The sequence below is a fragment of the Amblyraja radiata genome, chromosome 12 (genome assembly GCF_010909765.2).
Source record: "Amblyraja radiata isolate CabotCenter1 chromosome 12, sAmbRad1.1.pri, whole genome shotgun sequence".
In the NCBI taxonomy this organism is placed as follows: Eukaryota; Metazoa; Chordata; class Chondrichthyes; order Rajiformes; family Rajidae; genus Amblyraja; species Amblyraja radiata.
In genome coordinates, this window is record NC_045967.1 from 54965903 (window position 1) to 54982565 (window position 16663).

At 48.5% G+C, this 16663-nt stretch overlaps 1 protein-coding gene across 1 annotated transcript in view; it reads left to right on the forward strand.

Annotated features, from left to right (window-relative positions):
• The window catches only part of LOC116979234 (sodium/hydrogen exchanger 2-like), a 66363-nt gene that overhangs the window by 4880 nt on the left and 44820 nt on the right, over positions 1-16663 (forward strand). The window contains exon 2 of the mRNA XM_033030817.1: positions 14101-14564. Within this exon, the coding sequence (XP_032886708.1) occupies positions 14101-14564 (464 nt within the window). The remainder of the gene's footprint in view (positions 1-14100; positions 14565-16663) is intronic.

A 16663-nucleotide genomic window follows, 5' to 3' on the forward strand; every position in this document is an offset into this window, starting at 1 on the left:
TGCTCCTATACTCAAATCCTTTTGCTATGAATGCTAACATACCATTCGCCTTCTTCACTGCCTGCTGCACCTGCATGCCTACTTTTAATGACTGGTGTACCATGACACCCAGGCCTCGTTGCATCTCCCCCTTTCCTAATCGGCCATCATGGCTGATCATCCCCAATCAGTACTCCATTCCTGCCTTCTCCCCATATCCCTTGACTCAGATATCTTTAAGAGCCCTATCTAGCTCTCTCTTGAAAGCATCGAGTGAATTGGCCTCCACTATCTTCTGAGGCAGAGAATTCCAGAGATTCACAAATCTGGTTGAAAAGGTTTTTCCTCATCTCCGTTCCAAATGGCCTACCCCTTATTCTTAAACTTGGACTCCCCCAACAACGGGAATATGTCTCCTGCCTCTAGCTTGTCCAATCCCTTAATACTCAATAGGAACCCCTCTCATCCTTCTAAATTCCAGAATATACAAGCCCAGTCGCTCCATTCTTTCAATATATGGCAGTCCCGCCATCCCGGGAATTAACCTGGTGAACCTACGCTGCACTCCCTCAAGTCCGATTTCAGATAGTCCGAGGATCTCCATTGAGGTAGATGGGATTCAGGACCGCTCACTAGAAGTGTGAAAACGCACACCTCCAGATTCAGGGACAATTTCCTCCCAGCTGTTATCAGGTAACTGAACCATCCTACCACAACCAGAGAGCCGTCCTGAACTACTATCCACCTCATTCGAGACCCACGGCCTATCTTTAATCTGGACTTTTTGCACTAAACGGTATTTCCTTTATTGTGTATCTGTACACAATGGCAGCTCGATTATAAACATGTATGGTCTTTTCACTGATTGGATAGCATCCTATACTTGATCGGACTATGCTGGCTTTACCTTGCATTAAGCATTATTCTCTTACTATGTATCTACACACTGTAAGTGGCTCGATTGTAATCATGTGTCGACCTGCTGCTGTCTGGTGAGCACGGTCACGGTGGTGCAGCGAGATCTTCTGCTTCCTCCCACACTCCAAAGACATGCAGGTTTGTAGGTTAATTGGCTCGGTAAATGTAAAAACTGTCCCTAGTGGGTGTAGGATAGTGTTGATGTGCGGGGATCGCTGGTCGGCGCGGACCCCGTGGGCCGAAGGGCCTGCTAAGCACGCAGCATACAAAAGCTTTTCACTGTACCTCGCTGCACGTGACAGTAAACTAAACTAAACTAAAATTAAAATCCATGAAATGAACACATTAGAACTTGGTGGCCAACTTAGAGAGGAACCTGGAGGTGGTGGTGCTCCCATGAGCGGCTGCCCTTGTCCCTCTCTGGGGAGAGGCCAAGGGTTTGGAAGGGGCATTTTGCAGGTAAATAACACAGTGCATGTTGTAGGGGGTGAACACTGCTGTCTCTGTTATTCTGGTTGTGGAAGGAATGAATGTTCAATTAATGTGTTTGTGCAGGTTACAATACAATACAATACAATACAATACAATACAATTTATTGTCATTTGAGCCTCAGTGAGGCTCAAACGAAATTCTGTTTCCACAGCCATACAAACAAAGACGTACACACAATTTAGTTCACATAAACATCCATCACAGTGGATCCATTGTGTTGGAAGGCAAAGTCTTTTCTCTCCCCTGTTCTCCATGTCTCTCCCGATGTCCAAGCCCCAGGCGGGCGATGATAAGTCCCACGGCCATTTTAGGCCGTGCAGGGCGATTTACGGCCCTGCTCCCGGTCTAAAAGTCTCGAAGTTGGAGCCCCCGGCGGGCGCTGGAATGTCCCACGGCCATGAAGCCGTGCCGGGTGATGTACGGCCCCGCTCCAGGTCGTTCCAAACCCCGCGACACGGGCTGGAGAAGTCGCGTTGCGGGAGCTCCGGGAAGCGGTCTCTCTCTCCCCCCGGACCCGTGAGCTCCCGATGTCCCGACAGTCCACCGGACCTGCGGCTGCGTTGCTGGAGCCTCCGAGCCCCAAGAGTCGAGTCGCAGCAGCTAGTCACCACCGCTCCCCACGTTCCGAGGCCGGCCAGCCCCACGATGGTGAGTAGTCCGCAGCTCCGCATGCTCCCGAGCCCCCGGGTCGTTCAGGTTGGAGGCTGCTCCACGGTGCTAGGCCCCAACGACAACGGAGACCCGACAGGGAAAAGGTCGGGTCTCCCGGACAGGGAAGAGATTTTAAACGGTTTCCCCCTCCCCCGCCCCCCACATATACACATTTAAAACCAGTTAAAAAACACCAAACACTACATTTAACTAGACAAAAAATAAAAAAAAAGACAGACAGGCTGTAGGGGCCGCTGCAACGGGTGAGTCGCGCCGCCAAGAGCATCACGCCGCAGGTTGCTTTATCCTGGAAGGCCAGAAGGTTGGGAGGTCATGTTGCAGTTATATAAGACGTTGGTGAGGCCGCATTTAGAGTGTTGTATTGGAAGGAACTGCAGATGCTGGTTTCAATCGAAGGTAGATACAAAAAGCTGGAGTAACTCGGCGGGACAGGCAGCATCTCTGGAGAGAAGGAATGGGTGACGTTTCGAGTCAAGCCCTTGAAGAAGGGTCTCGACCCAAAACGTCACCTTTTCCTTTTCTTTAGACTATTGTGTTCAGTTCTGGGCACCGTGTTATAGGAAAGATGTTGTCAAGCTGGAAAGGGCACAGAGGAGATTTACAAGGATGTTGCCAGGACTAGAGGGGTCTGAGCCACAGGGAGAGGTCGAGTTGGCTGGGACTCTATTCCATGGAGCGCATGGAGATGAGGGGTGATCTTATAGAGGTGTACAAAATCATGAGAGGAATAGATCGGGTAGACGCACAGAGTCTCTTGCCCAGAGTAGGTGAATCGAGGACCAGAGGACAGAGGTTCAAGGTGAAGGCGAACAGGCGTGCTAGCCTGTCAGCGGAAAGACAATACGCAGGTCACAATCGAGCCATTGACAGCGGGTGGAGGAGTAGAGATTTAAGAGTGTGGAGCGATCGTAATATGTGATTGTAGATCTGTGTCTGTGGCCGGCACCCAAATAGTCGCCTGGGCTGTTTCAAGCACGCAGACAACAATAAACGATTAACTACTGGAGTAGTCTGAAGAAGGGCTTCGGCCCGAAACGTCGCCTATTTCCTTCGCTCCATAGATGCTGCTGCACCCGCTGAGTTTCCCCAGCAATTTTGTGTACCAACGATTAACTACTGTTCCGACGGCTGTAATTATCTACTAATGTTGCCAGGACTAGAGGGTGTGAGCTATAGAGAGAGGTTGAGCAGGCTGGGTATCTATTACATGGGGCGCAGGAGGATGGGGGGAGATCTTATAGAGGTGTACAAAATCATGAGAGGATTTCTACTAATATCTACTAACCTTTTAACGTTTGGAGTGTGGAGAAGTAACTCTACAGAAAACTGATGACACGGACGAAAATGGACTTTGAAAAACCTGGCGACTCTTGCATGCGGTCTTGGTGGAATATTAGTTAGCATTTTGTACTAATCGGGGTTCGTGCTTAGGTGTGGCAATACTTTACTGTACGCAAGAAAATAATGTCCCTGTGCTTCTGCGGTTATAATAAACATTGAACCATTGAGAATTGCATACTTATCTTTATATTTCAAACTTGTTATTCCTTCACTCATTCACTCGATCTGCGTCTATTCACAAGGCTGCATGAGTTAAGTTTAGTTTAGTTTAGAGATGCAGCGCGGAAACATTGGCGCTTGGGCCCTCCATGTCCGCGCCGACCAGCGATCCCCGCATATTAACACTAGCCTACGCACACTAGGGACAATTTTTACATTTACACCAAGCCAATTAACCTACAAACCTGTACGCCTTTGGAGTGTGGGAGGAAACCAGAGATCTCGGAGAAAACCCACACTGGTCACGGGGAGAACGTGCAAACTCCGTACAGACAGCACCGGTAGTCGGGATCAAACCCTGGTCTCTGGCGCTCTGAGGCAGCAACTCTACCGCTGCGCCACCGTGCCATTGGAGTGCGGGAGGAAACCGGAGCACCCGGAGAGAACCCATACGGGTCACGGGGAGAACGTACATACTCCGTGCAGACAGCACCCGTAGTCAGGATCGAACCTGGGTCTCTGGTGCTGGAAGGCCCTAACTCTACCACCGTGCCATTTGTATTAGATAATTGTCTATTTTGGTGTTGTGCTGTAGGTGCATTTATGTGAATGTCATTCGGTGATGGAATCACTACACTGCATTGTAAATATGGATCCTCGTTCGGTGATATTCGGAAGATGTTCTTTCAGTCCCAGCACACATTAACTACCATCACCTCTCCTCCCTACATACCTTCAAATATCCATTTTCTTTGACAATAAGTAATAATTTCAAAACCGACTATAGTTGTAAATGACTTAGAACGTGGAACATAGACCAGTATAGTACAGGAACAGGCCCTTCTGCCCACAATGCCTGTGCCGAACATGATGCCAATGATAAACACATCTCCTCTGCCTGCACCTAATCCATATCCCTCCATTCCCTGCATATCCCTGAGTAATGAGGTTCTTCTGCAGTTGTATAGGGCTCTGGTGAGACCACATCTGGAGTAGTGTGTACAGTTTTGGTCTCCTAATTTGAGGAAGGACGTCCTTGTGATTGAGGCAGTGCAGCGTAGGTTCACGAGATTGATCCCTGGGATGGCGGGACTGTCATATGAGGAAAGATTGAAAAGACTAGGCTTGTATTCACTGGAGTTTAGAAGGATGAGGGGGAATCTTAAAGAAACATATAAAATTATAAAAGGACTGGACAAGCTAGATGCAGGAAAAATGTTCCCAATGTTGGGCGAGTCCAGAACCAGGGGCCACAGACTTAGAATAAAGGGGAGGTCATTTAAGGCTGAGGTGAGAAAAAACTTTTTCACCCAGAGAGTTGTGAATTTATGGAATTCCCTGCCACAGAGGGCAGTGGAGGCCAAATCACTGGATGGATTTAAGAGAGAGTTAGATAGAGCTCTAGGGGCTGGTGGAGTCAAGGGATATGGGGAGAAGGCAGGCACGGGTTATTGATTGGGGACGATCAGCCATGATCACAATGAATGGCGGTGCTGGCTCGAAGGGCCGAATGGCCTCCTCCTGCACCTATTTTCTATGTTTCTATTTTTCTATATCCAGGAGCCCAGATAAAATCCTCTTGAATGCCACTATTGTATCCGCCTTTCGACTTTAGAGAGACAGCGGCAGAAACAGGACCTTCGGCCCACCGAGTCCATGCTGGCCAGCGGTCACCCGTACACTAGCACTATCCTGCACGTTAGGGGACAATTTACAGAAGGCCAAGTAACGTACAAACCTGCGCGTCTCTTGCGAGTGGGAGGAAACTGGAGAAAACCCAGGCGGTCACTGGGAGAACGTGCAAACTCCATGCAAGCAGCACCCGTGGTCGGGATCGAACCCGGGTCTCTGTCTCTGCGAGGCAACAACTCTACCGCTGCGCCACCGTGAATTGAGTCAATAACGTAACGGACATTGCAGCTCTTTCAACCTACACCGCCAATGGTCAGCTCTGGCACCTTTTAATATTATTTTAAAAGTAAAACCGCAGCCAACCCAGTTCCACATACCGTGCAAAAAAATCATTGATTTCCCTTCTTAAGCCCCTGTCCCACTTACGCGATTTTTTTCGGCGACTACAGGCGACTAGGCTGTCGCCACATGGTCGCGGGGTGACGCCTGTACGGTCGTGAGTCGTCTCCTCAAGTCGCCGAAAGAGTCGTAACGTTTTTCTGGTCGCCGCTGGATTTTGAAATGTTTCCTGCGACTGTGGGCTTGACGTAGCTTGTCTTCTCCTGTCGTAGGTTGTCGCCATGATGACGTAGATTGTCGCCAGGGTGACGTTGGTTATCGCCGGGCGCTGACTTCGGTGAATTCCATTGGCGACTACCTACGTCAACCTACGTCAACCAGCGACACGTACCGGCGACTGAATTGTCTTCATTTGCCTTCAGTTGTCGTCGACAGGGTCGTAGGTGGACGTCCTAATGGGTTGCCTGTTGTCGGTAGCTTGACGTAGCTTGACGTCGACTAGGTCGTAGGTTGTCATAGACATTGTCGTTGGGGGGGGGGGGGAAGTTCCAGTCGCTGTTTTTTCGGTGACCTGCTACGACAGTGACAGTCGCCGAAAAAACCGTCGGGCCCTTTATAATCCTGAATCCATTCTGCATCCGAATTCTTAATCCACGCATTTGTTTTGCATAATGGCATTTTCACTCTGATTTGGTAGCTATTTATTAGATGTACAAGGTGGATTTCATTTTTGCTGCATTCAATCTGATAAAATATTTATGAAATATTGCCCTGCAGCCCGGATTTTTCACTTCACCCTCCACTAATCATTTTTCATCCTCTCTATTGATGTCGGAACGGGCAGCCGACATTTGAGCGATCCAATTTCTGACGGTTTCTTTTAGCGATGTTTCCCATATCTCTGTGCAAGATTAATATCTTGAATCTTTGCTTCTGATAAAAATAGTCGTACCTTCAGTCAAGTTGGATGAGGCAAGCAGCACTGAGAATTTTTTTGGCGTCATTTTTTTAAGAAGTACCTGCCTCTCTACTAGAGGGGCCGGCATGGTGGCGCAGCGGTAGAGTTGCTGCCTCACAGCGCCAGAGACCTTGGTTCGATCCTGACCACGGGTGCTGTCTGTACGGAGTTTGTACGTTCTCCCCGTGACTGCGTTGGTTTTCTCCGGGTGCTCCGGTTTCCTCCCGCACTCCAAAGACGTGCGGGTTTGTAGGTTAATTGGCTTTGGTAAAATTGTCCCTAGGATTGTTAGTGTACGGGGTCGGAGTGGACTCGGTGGGCCGAAGGGCCTGTTTCCGTGCTGTATCTGTAAAATCTATTTTTCATGTTACCCAAGGCCTCCCTTACAGCATTAGAGCGGTGCAGGACAGGAACAGGCCCTTCGGCCCACAATGTCTGTGCTGTCCATGATGCCAAGACAATCTCTAATCTGCCTGCTTGTGATCCATATCCCTCCATTCCCTACAAATCCATGTGCCTATCCAAAAGCCCCTTAAACACCACTATCATATCTGCCTCCACCACCACCCCTGGCAGCGCGTTCCAGGCACCCACCGCCCTCTGTGTAAAATAAAACTTGCCCCGCACATCTCCTTTATACTTTGACCCTCTCACCATTAAACCATGCCATCTATTATTTTGACATTTCCACCTTGGGCAAAAAGGTTGTGACTGTCTATCCTGTCTATGCCTCATCGTTCGAACATGGAACAGTATTGTACAAGAACGGGCTCTTCAGCCACAGTGTCTGTGCCGAACATGTTGGCAAGTTCAGCTGGTCTCTTGTGCCTCCACATGCTCCATATCCCTCCCCCCTGCCTATCCATGTGCCTATCTAAAAACCTCTTAACCGCCACTGTTACGCCCCCACCACCACCACCAGCCCTGGTTTAGTTGAATCAGGGCTTTAGTTGTAGAATCGGCCATAAATCGTGGACTCTGTGAGTGGAATTTCATTGGGATATCACAGATTCATTGTATGAGTTTAGTTTAGTTTAGACACACAGCGCGGAATTCCCGGGATGGCGGGACTGTCATATGCTGAGAGAATGGAGCAGCTGGGCTTGTACACTCTCTGGAGTTTAGAAGGATGAGAGGGAATCTTATTGAAACATATAAGATTGTTAAGGGTTTGGACACACTAGAGGCAGGAAACATGTTCCCGATGTTGGGGGAGTCCAGAACCAGGGGCCACAGTTTAAGAATAAGGAGTAAGCCATTTAGAACGGAGACGAGGAAACACTTTTTCTCACAGAGTGTGGTGAGTCTGTGGAATTCTCTGCCTCAGAGGGCGGTGGAGGCCGGTTCTCTGGATGCTTTCAAGAGAGAGCTAGCTAGGGCTCTTAAAGGTAGTGGAGTCAGGGGATATGGGGAGAAGGCAGGAACGGGGTACTGATTGGGGATGATCAGCCATGATCACATTGAACGGCGGTGCTGGCTCGAAGGGGAGAATGGCCTCCTCCTACACCTATTGTCTATTGCCTATTGTCTGTTGAAACAGGCCCTTTGGCCCACTGCGTCCACGCCGACCAGCGATCCCCGCACATTAACACTATCCTACACATTCTAAGGACAATTTTACATTTATAACCTACAAACCTGTACGTCTTTGGAGTGTTGGAGGAAACCGGAGCACCCAGAGAAAACCCACGCGGTCACGGGGAGAACGTACAAACTCCGTACAGACAGCGCCCGTAGTCAGGATCGAACCCGGGTCTCCGGCGCTGTGAGGCAGCAAGTCTACTGCTGCGCCACCGTGCCGCCCATTCTTGCTATCTTCTTGATTGAAGAAGGGGCCGAAGGGCCTGTTCCGGTGCTGTAGTGGTCTGTGTTCACTCCCAGTTCCAGCAGGAAGGAATGTTGTGGGAACGTTGAATGATGGATTGTATTTTGTGTGGAGCTGCAGCATGGAATAAAGATGAGGACACTTGCACTGAATTAAGTTTGTAACCATGCCGGCAGCAGCCAGAATCCCCTTGGCATCACGAGTAGATCAATTCCCAGTGTCAGCAGTTGGTGTGGAGCAGAATACAGTAATATCAAATAACAGCAGTGTGTGTAGGGGAGATTTACCTATGTGTACTGAGGTACAGTGAAAAGCATTTGCAGCGTGCTAGCCATTCAGCAGATGGCCAATTCATGATGACAATCGAGCCAGGTACAGCATACAGATACATGATAAGGGAATAACATTTAGTGCAAGGTAAAGCCAGTAAAGTCCGATCAAGGATAGTCTGAGGGTCACCAATGAGGTAGATAGTAGTTCAGGACTGCTCTCTGGTTGTGGTAGGATGATTCAGTTGCCTGATAACAGCTGGGAAGAAACTGTCCCTGAATCTGGAGGTGTGCGTTTTCACGCCTCTGTACCTCTTGCCCGATGGGAGAGGGGAAAAGAGGGAGTGGCTGGGGTGCGACTGGTCCTTGGTTATGCTGCAGGCCTTGCCGAGGCAGCGTGATGTGTGTGCCGTTTCAGTTTAGTTTATTGTCACAAGGTACAGTGAAAAGCTTTTTGTTGCGTGCTAACCAGTCAGTGGAAAGACAATGCATGATTACAATCGAACCATTCGCAGTGTACAGATGAAGTGGATAACATCTAGTGCAAGACAAAGCCAGTGAGGTCTGATCAAAGATGGTCCCAGGGTCTCCAATGAGCTGTGTAGTAAACACTGTATGATTTGTGTGGATGAGCATTTAATGCAGACTGAGTTATTTCTCATGCCTAAATAACTTTGCTGCAGTTTACTATATTTAAAACAGACAGAACTAAATTGAAGTTTAGAACTAAATTGTAGTTGCAATTCATTTTTCTGAAGAAGGGTCCCAACATGAAACTATCACCTATCCTTTTCCTCCAGAGATGCTGCCTGGCCCGCTGAGTTACTCCAGCACTTGTGTCCTTTTTTGTAAACCAGCATATGCAGTTTAGTTTAGTTAAATTTAGTTTAGTTTAGAGATACAGCGCAGAAACAGGCCCTTCGGCCCACAATCCCCACACACTAACGCCATTCTACCCTGGGGCCGATTTTTACATTTACACCAAGCCAATTAACCCACAAACCTGCATGTCTTTGGAGTGTGGGAGGAGACGGAGCACCCGGAGAAAACCCACGCAGGTCACGGGGACAACGTGCGGACTCCGTACAGACAGCGCCCGTAGTCAGGATCGAATCCGCATCTCTGGCGCTGTGAGGCAGCAACTCTACTGCGCCACCATTTTCTGGATATTTGTTCTGGATATTATCAAATGTGCTCGCAGCATGTCCCACCTCCTGCTGCTACTGCTTGACTGCAACTGTTTATCCTTTAATGCCAGCAAGAGAAGTCCAGCGTGTCTCTGTTTAAATATTAACACAGGAACATTCGCCACTGGGGCTGTTTGAAGCCTATTAACCTGTACAACTAAATCCTGCCATGTAAATACAACATCAGCAGCATCATTTACAGATGATTCATCGAAAGCCCGATACTAATAATTCTGACCACACCGTCAATCCACACCTGGAGTTGCACAAGGATCTGTTCTGGGACCTCTGCTATTTGCGATCGTAAGATCAATAGACAATAGACAATAGGTGCAGGAGTAGGCCATTCGGCCCTTTGGGCCAGCATCGCCATTCACTGTGATCATGGCTGATCATCCATAAGATCAGAAGTGATAGGAGCAGAATTTTAGCCCCTGTCCCACGGTACGAGTTCATTCCAAGAGCTCCCTGAGTTTTAATAAAAATCAAACTCGTGGTAAGCACGGAGAATGAACATAGCGGGTACGTCGGAGCTCGGGGACGTCTCTTAGTGATAACGGCAGGTACTCGGGAAGACTCGCTAACGGCAGGTAAGCTTGGGAAGAATCGTGAAGATTTTTCAACAAGTTGATAAATGTCCACTAGAGCCCCGAGTACCGACGAGCGGCCATTACCGTAAATCTCCGAATCAGGGCAAACTCTTGGAATGAACTCGTACCGTGGGACAGGGCTTTTAGGCCCAACAAGTCTACTCCGCCATTCAATCATGGCTGATCTATCTTCTCCCCTTAACCCCATACTCTTGCCTTCCCCACATAAGCTCTGGCACCTGATATATAAAAATGACCTGCATAGGGTGGTGGGTGTATGGAACGAGCTGCCGGAGGAGATAGTTGAGGCAGGGACTATCGCAACATTTAGATAATCGCAAACAATTAGACCGGTACATGGATAGAATGAATGAGTGTATTGGCCAAGCATGTTCACATACAAGGAATTTGCCTTGGTGCTCCACTCGCAAGTAACAACATGATATACAGTAAATAATTGAGAATAAAACATAAACATTAAACATTAGAACAAAACATTATAGTTTATAGTTAAGGATAAAGGGGAAATCCTTTAGGACCGAGATGAGGAAAACATTTTTCACACAGAGAGTGGTGAATCTCTGGCATTCTCTGCCACAGAAGGTAGTTGAGGCCAGCTCATTGGCTATATTTAAGAGGGAGTTAGATGCGGCCCTTGTGGCTAAAGGGATCAGGGGGTATGGAGAGAAGGCAGGTACAGGATACTGAGTTGGATGATCAGCCATGATCATATTGAATGGCGGTGCTGGCTCGAAGGGCCGAATGGCCTACTCCTGCACCTATTGTCTATGTTTCTATGTTTCTATGTTAAACATGTGAATGAAATAAAATTCCAGAGCAAAATGAGGCCAGGTTTAGAGGGATATGGACCAAATGCAGGCTAGTGTGGGACTAGTGTGGATAGGACATGTTGGTTGGAGTGGGCAAGTTGGGCTGAAAGGCCTGTTTCAACGCTGTAAGACTCTGTGACTTCATGACGTGGATGTAAAGGTTGGTGAGTAAGTTTGCTGATGACGTCAAGATTGGAGGAGTTGCAGACTGTGAGGAAGGCTGTCAGAAGATACAGTGGGATGCAGGTCGGGCTGCAGAAATGGGCAGAGAAATGGCAGGCGCAGTTTAACCTGAGCAAGTGTGAGATGTTGCACTTTGGTAAGGTTGAATATAAGGAGTATACAGTTAATGACAAGACCCTTAACAGCACCGATGTACAGAGGGAGCCCAAGTTCATAGCTCACTGTAGGTGGCAACACAGGTTGATGGGATGGTGAATAATGGATAAGGCATGGTTGCCTTCTTTGCCAGGGACACTGAGTAGAAGAGTCAGGCAGTCATGATGCAGTTCTGTAGGACTTTGGTTAGAGTATTGCGTGCAGTTCTGGTCACCCCGATACAGGAGGTGCAGAGAAGGTTTACCAGTACGTTGTGTGTAAGAAGGAACTGCAGATGCTGGTTTAAACCAAAGATAGACACAAAATGCTGGAGTAGCTCAGCGGGACAGGCAGCATCTCTGGAGAGAAGGAACGGGTGACGTTTCGGGTCGAGTCCGAACCGAAGAAGGATCTCGACCCGAAACGTCACCTATTCCTTCGCCCCATAGATGCTGTCTCACCCGCTGAGTTTCTCCAGCATTTTTGTCTACCTTCGATTTTCGAAGCATCTGCAGTTCTTTCTTTAACATTAACATATGGGTGATCGCTGGTTGGCACGGATCTGGCGGGCCGAGGGGCCAATTTCCACACTGTATCTCTAAACCATAATCAGTTTAGGTAGGGGATGATCAGCCATGATCACATTGAATGGTGGAGCTGGCTCGAAGGGTCGAATGGCCAACTCCTGCACCTATTGTCTGAAGCTGGGTCCTGACCCAAAACATCGCCTATTGCTTTTCTCCAGAGATGCTGCCTGACCCGCTGAGTTACTCCAGCTATTTGCGTCTGTCTTTGCTACAAACCAGCATCTGCAGGTCCTTGTTATTACATTATAAGATAAGGTCGATAAAGCTGCAGGAAATGTCTGTTCGATTGCACAGTGCCGTATAATTAAATCCCAGCGATTTTAAAAGCATTGTTTTTCAGAAGGACTCGCGCAAATGTGAATTATCCAGGAATGTTGCAATTAATGAAATGTTATCTGTCACTACTGGTGTCTCTCACACTGGCTCAGGTTCAAGTTCAAGTTCACAGTTATTTGTCATAAGCTGCAGTGAAATGTATTTACACACCAGACACCCGTGCAAGTGTCTTTTAATGTTGTTATCGTGCCGGCATGGTGGCGCAGCGGTAGAGTTGCTGCCTCACTGCGCCAGAGCCCCGGGTTCGATCCTGACGACGGGTGCTGTCTGTACGGAGTTTGCACGTTCTCCCCGTGAGGTTTCTCCGAGATCTTCGGTTCCCCCCCACACTCCAGAGACGTACAGGTTTGGTGTAAATGTCAAATTGTCCCCAGTGTGTGTAGGGTAGTGTTAGTGTGCGGGGATCGCTGGTCGGCCCGTGCCAATGGGCCTGTTTCCGCGCTGTATCTCTAAACTAAATCTGTCTCATCTACTTCCTTTAGTTTAGTCGAGTTTAGAGATACAGCGCGGAAACAGGCCCTTCGGCCCACCGGGTCCGCACAGGCCATCGATCCCCGCACACTAACACTATCCTATACGCACTAGGGGACAATTTTTACATTAACCAAGCCAATTAATCTACAAACCTGCACGTCTTTGGAGTGTGGGAGGAAACCGAAGATCTCGAAGAAAACCCACGCAGGTCACGGGGAGAACGTGCAAACTCCGCACAGACGGCACCCGTAGTCGGGATCGAACCCGGGTCTCCGGCGCTGCATTTGCTGTAAGGCAGCAACTCTACCGCTGTGCCACCGTGAATGCCCAAGCTGTCTCTGGCAGCTCATTCCATATCCCCACTACCCTCTGTGTGAAAAGGTTGCCCTTCTTGCCCCGCTCAACTTAAACCTATGCCATCTAGTTCCTAATTCCCCTTCTCTGGGCTAGAGACAGGTCATTCATCCTATCTATTTCCTCGTGGATTTATCCAGTACCATAAGATCACCTCTCAGAACCCTGGGCTCCAGAGAATAAATCCAGACTTTGCGATGTCTCAATAGACAATAGGTGCAGGAGTAGAGGCCATTCAGCCCTTCGAGCCAGCACTGTGATCATGGCTGATCATCCACAATCAGTACCCCGTTCCTGCCTTCTCCCCATATCCCCTGACTCCGCTATCTTTAAGAGCCCTATCTAGCTCTCTCTTGAAAGTATCCAGAGAACCCGCCACCACCGCCTTCTGAGGCAGAGAATTCCACAGACTCACAACTCTCGGTGAGAAAAAGTGTTTCCTCGTCTCCGTTCTAAATGGCTTACTCCTTATTCTTAAACTGTGGCCCCTGGTTCTGGACTCCCCCAACATCGGGAACATATTTCCTGCCTCTAGCGTGTCCAGACCCTCAATAATCTTGTCTGAAGAAGGGTTTCGGCCCGAAACGTTGCCTATTTCCTTCGCTCCATAGATGCTGCTGCACCCGCTGAGTTTCTCCAGCATTTTTGTGTACCTTAATAATCTTATACGTTTCAATGAGATCTCCTCTCATCCTTCTAAACTCCAGAGTGTACAAGCCCAGCTGCTCCATTCTCTCAGCATATGACAGTCCCGCCATCCCGGGAATTAACCTTGTAAACCTATTGAGGGAGTGCAGACTTGATGCTTCTGATGTCTGCTGTTTTCTCACCCCACTCAGGTTTTCATCTCTACATCAAGCTTCCCTCCATTGTGCCAGAGAGCTGCCTGCTGATCATCGTGGGACTGATAATGGGCGGGATAATCTACGGGGTGAACGAGACATCGCCGCCCATCATGAGTACGGACGTTTTCTTCCTCTACCTGCTGCCCCCCATTGTACTGGACGCGGGCTACTTCATGCCCAGCCGCCCCTTCTTTGACAACATTGGGACCATCCTCTGGTACGCGGTGGTGGGGACCTTGTGGAACGTCTTTGGGATCGGCTTGTCCCTCTACGGCATTTGCCAGATCGAGTCGTTTGGCCTGAAGGATATCTCGCTGCTCTACAACCTGCTGTTCGGCAGTTTGATCGCCGCCGTCGACCCGGTGGCCGTGCTGTCCGTGTTCGAGGAGATCCACGTCAACGAGCAACTCCACATCCTGGTCTTCGGAGAATCGCTGCTCAACGATGCCATCACCGTGGTAAGTCATTGCTGTCACCATACCATACGATACAATATGAGACCATACGATAATAATAATAATAATAAATTTTATTTAATGGGCGCCTTTCAGACATCTCAAGGACACCTTACATAGTAATCGGAATAACATATAATCGGAATATAACAAGTAATAAAGACATCACAGAGACACAAATTAAAAACAGAATTCAATCCAAAAACAGAAAATCAAAAACACAGTGTGAAGAGAGAGCAGCGGCAGCCAAAGCGCGCCAGCGTCCACTCTCCCTTCACGTGATAATGACAATAGACAATAGACAATAGGAGCAGGAGGAGGCCATTCGCCCCTTCGAGCCAGCACCGCCATTCAATGTGATCATGGCCGATCATCCACAATCAGTACCCCGTTCCTGCCTTCTCCCCATATCCCCTGACTCCGCAATTTTTAAGAGCCCTATCTAGCTCTCTCTTGAAAGTATCCAGAGAACCTGCCTCCACCGCCCTCTGAGGCAGAGAATTCCACAGACTCACCACTCTCTGTGAGAAAAAGTGTTTCGTCGTCTCCGTTCTAAATGGCTTACTCCTTATTCTTAAACTGTGGCCCCTGGTTCTGGATAATGATAAGATAAAATACAATATATGATACGACATGATATGGTTCGATAGAAACATATACAATTATAAAAGGACTGGACAAGCTAGATGCAGGAAAAATGTTCCCAATGTTGGGCGAGTCCAGAACCAGGGGCCACAGTCTTAGAATAAAGGGGAGGCCAGTTCAGACTGAGGTGAGAAAAAACTTTTCCACCCAGAGAGTTGTGAATTTGTGGAATTCCCTGCCACAGAGGGCAGTGGAGGCCAAATCACTGGATGGATTTAAGAGAGAGTTAGATAGAGCTCTAGGGGCTAGTGGAGTCAAGGGATATGGGGAGAAGGCAGGCACGGGTTATTGATTGGGGACGATCAGCCATGATCACAATGAATGGCGGTGCTGGTTCGAAGGGCCGAATGGCCTCCTCCTGCACCTATTTTCTATGTTTCGATGATACAATTTGATATGATACGATACAATATGATTAAACTTTATTTATCCCAGGAGGGAACTTGATCTGCCAACCGTCATAAAAACACAACAAAATACATGAGACATGAAATTAAAGTGACAAGTGGAAAGGATTGGGGGATGTGCAAAGATTGTGGATGTAGGTGGGGGGAGGAGGGAGTGAGTCTACACCACGACAGAAGTGGGAGTAGTTGTACAGTTTGATAGCCACAGGGAAGAAGGATCTCCTGTGGCGTTCTGTACTGCAATTTTTTTAATTAGTTATTTTTGCCTTTTTGCCTTTTTGATTTTTTCTGTTGCGTGCGTGCGTGCTGAGTTATACTAGCACTTGATGTTTAGTTTAGAGATACAGCGTGGAAACAGGTCCTTCGGCCCACCGAGTCCACACCGACCGGCGATCCCTGCACACTAACACTATCCTACACACACTAGGGACAATTTACACTTACCAAGCCAATTAACCTACAAACCTGTACGTCTTTGGAGTGTGGGTGGAAACCGGAGATAGTGATGGACTTCAGGAAGCGGAGCGGTACACATACTCCAGTTTGCATTGACAGTGCCGAAGTGGAGATTCCTTGGAGTCAATATCACCAACAACTTCTCCTGGACCACCCATATTGAAGCAACAACCAAGAAGGCTTAGGATGTTTGGTATGTCCCCTACAACTCTCACCAACTTCTACAGATGCACCATAGAAAGCATTGTATCAGGATGCCTCACAGCCTGGTTTGGGAACAGCTCCATCCAAGACCGCAAGAAATTGCAGTGAATTGTGGACATTGCAGGCCAGACCATCATGCAAACCAACCTCCCTTCCATTGACTCCATCTACACCTCATGCTGCCTCGGCAAGGCCAGCAGCATCATCAAGGACCAGTCGCACCCTGGCCACTCCCTCTCCTCCCCTCTCCCATCAGGCAAGAGGTACAGAAATGTGAAAACGCACACCTCCAGATTCAGGGACAGTTTCTTCCCAGCTGTTATCAGGCAACTGAATCATCCTACCACAACCAGAGAGCAGTCCTGAACTACTATCTACCTCATTGGTGAC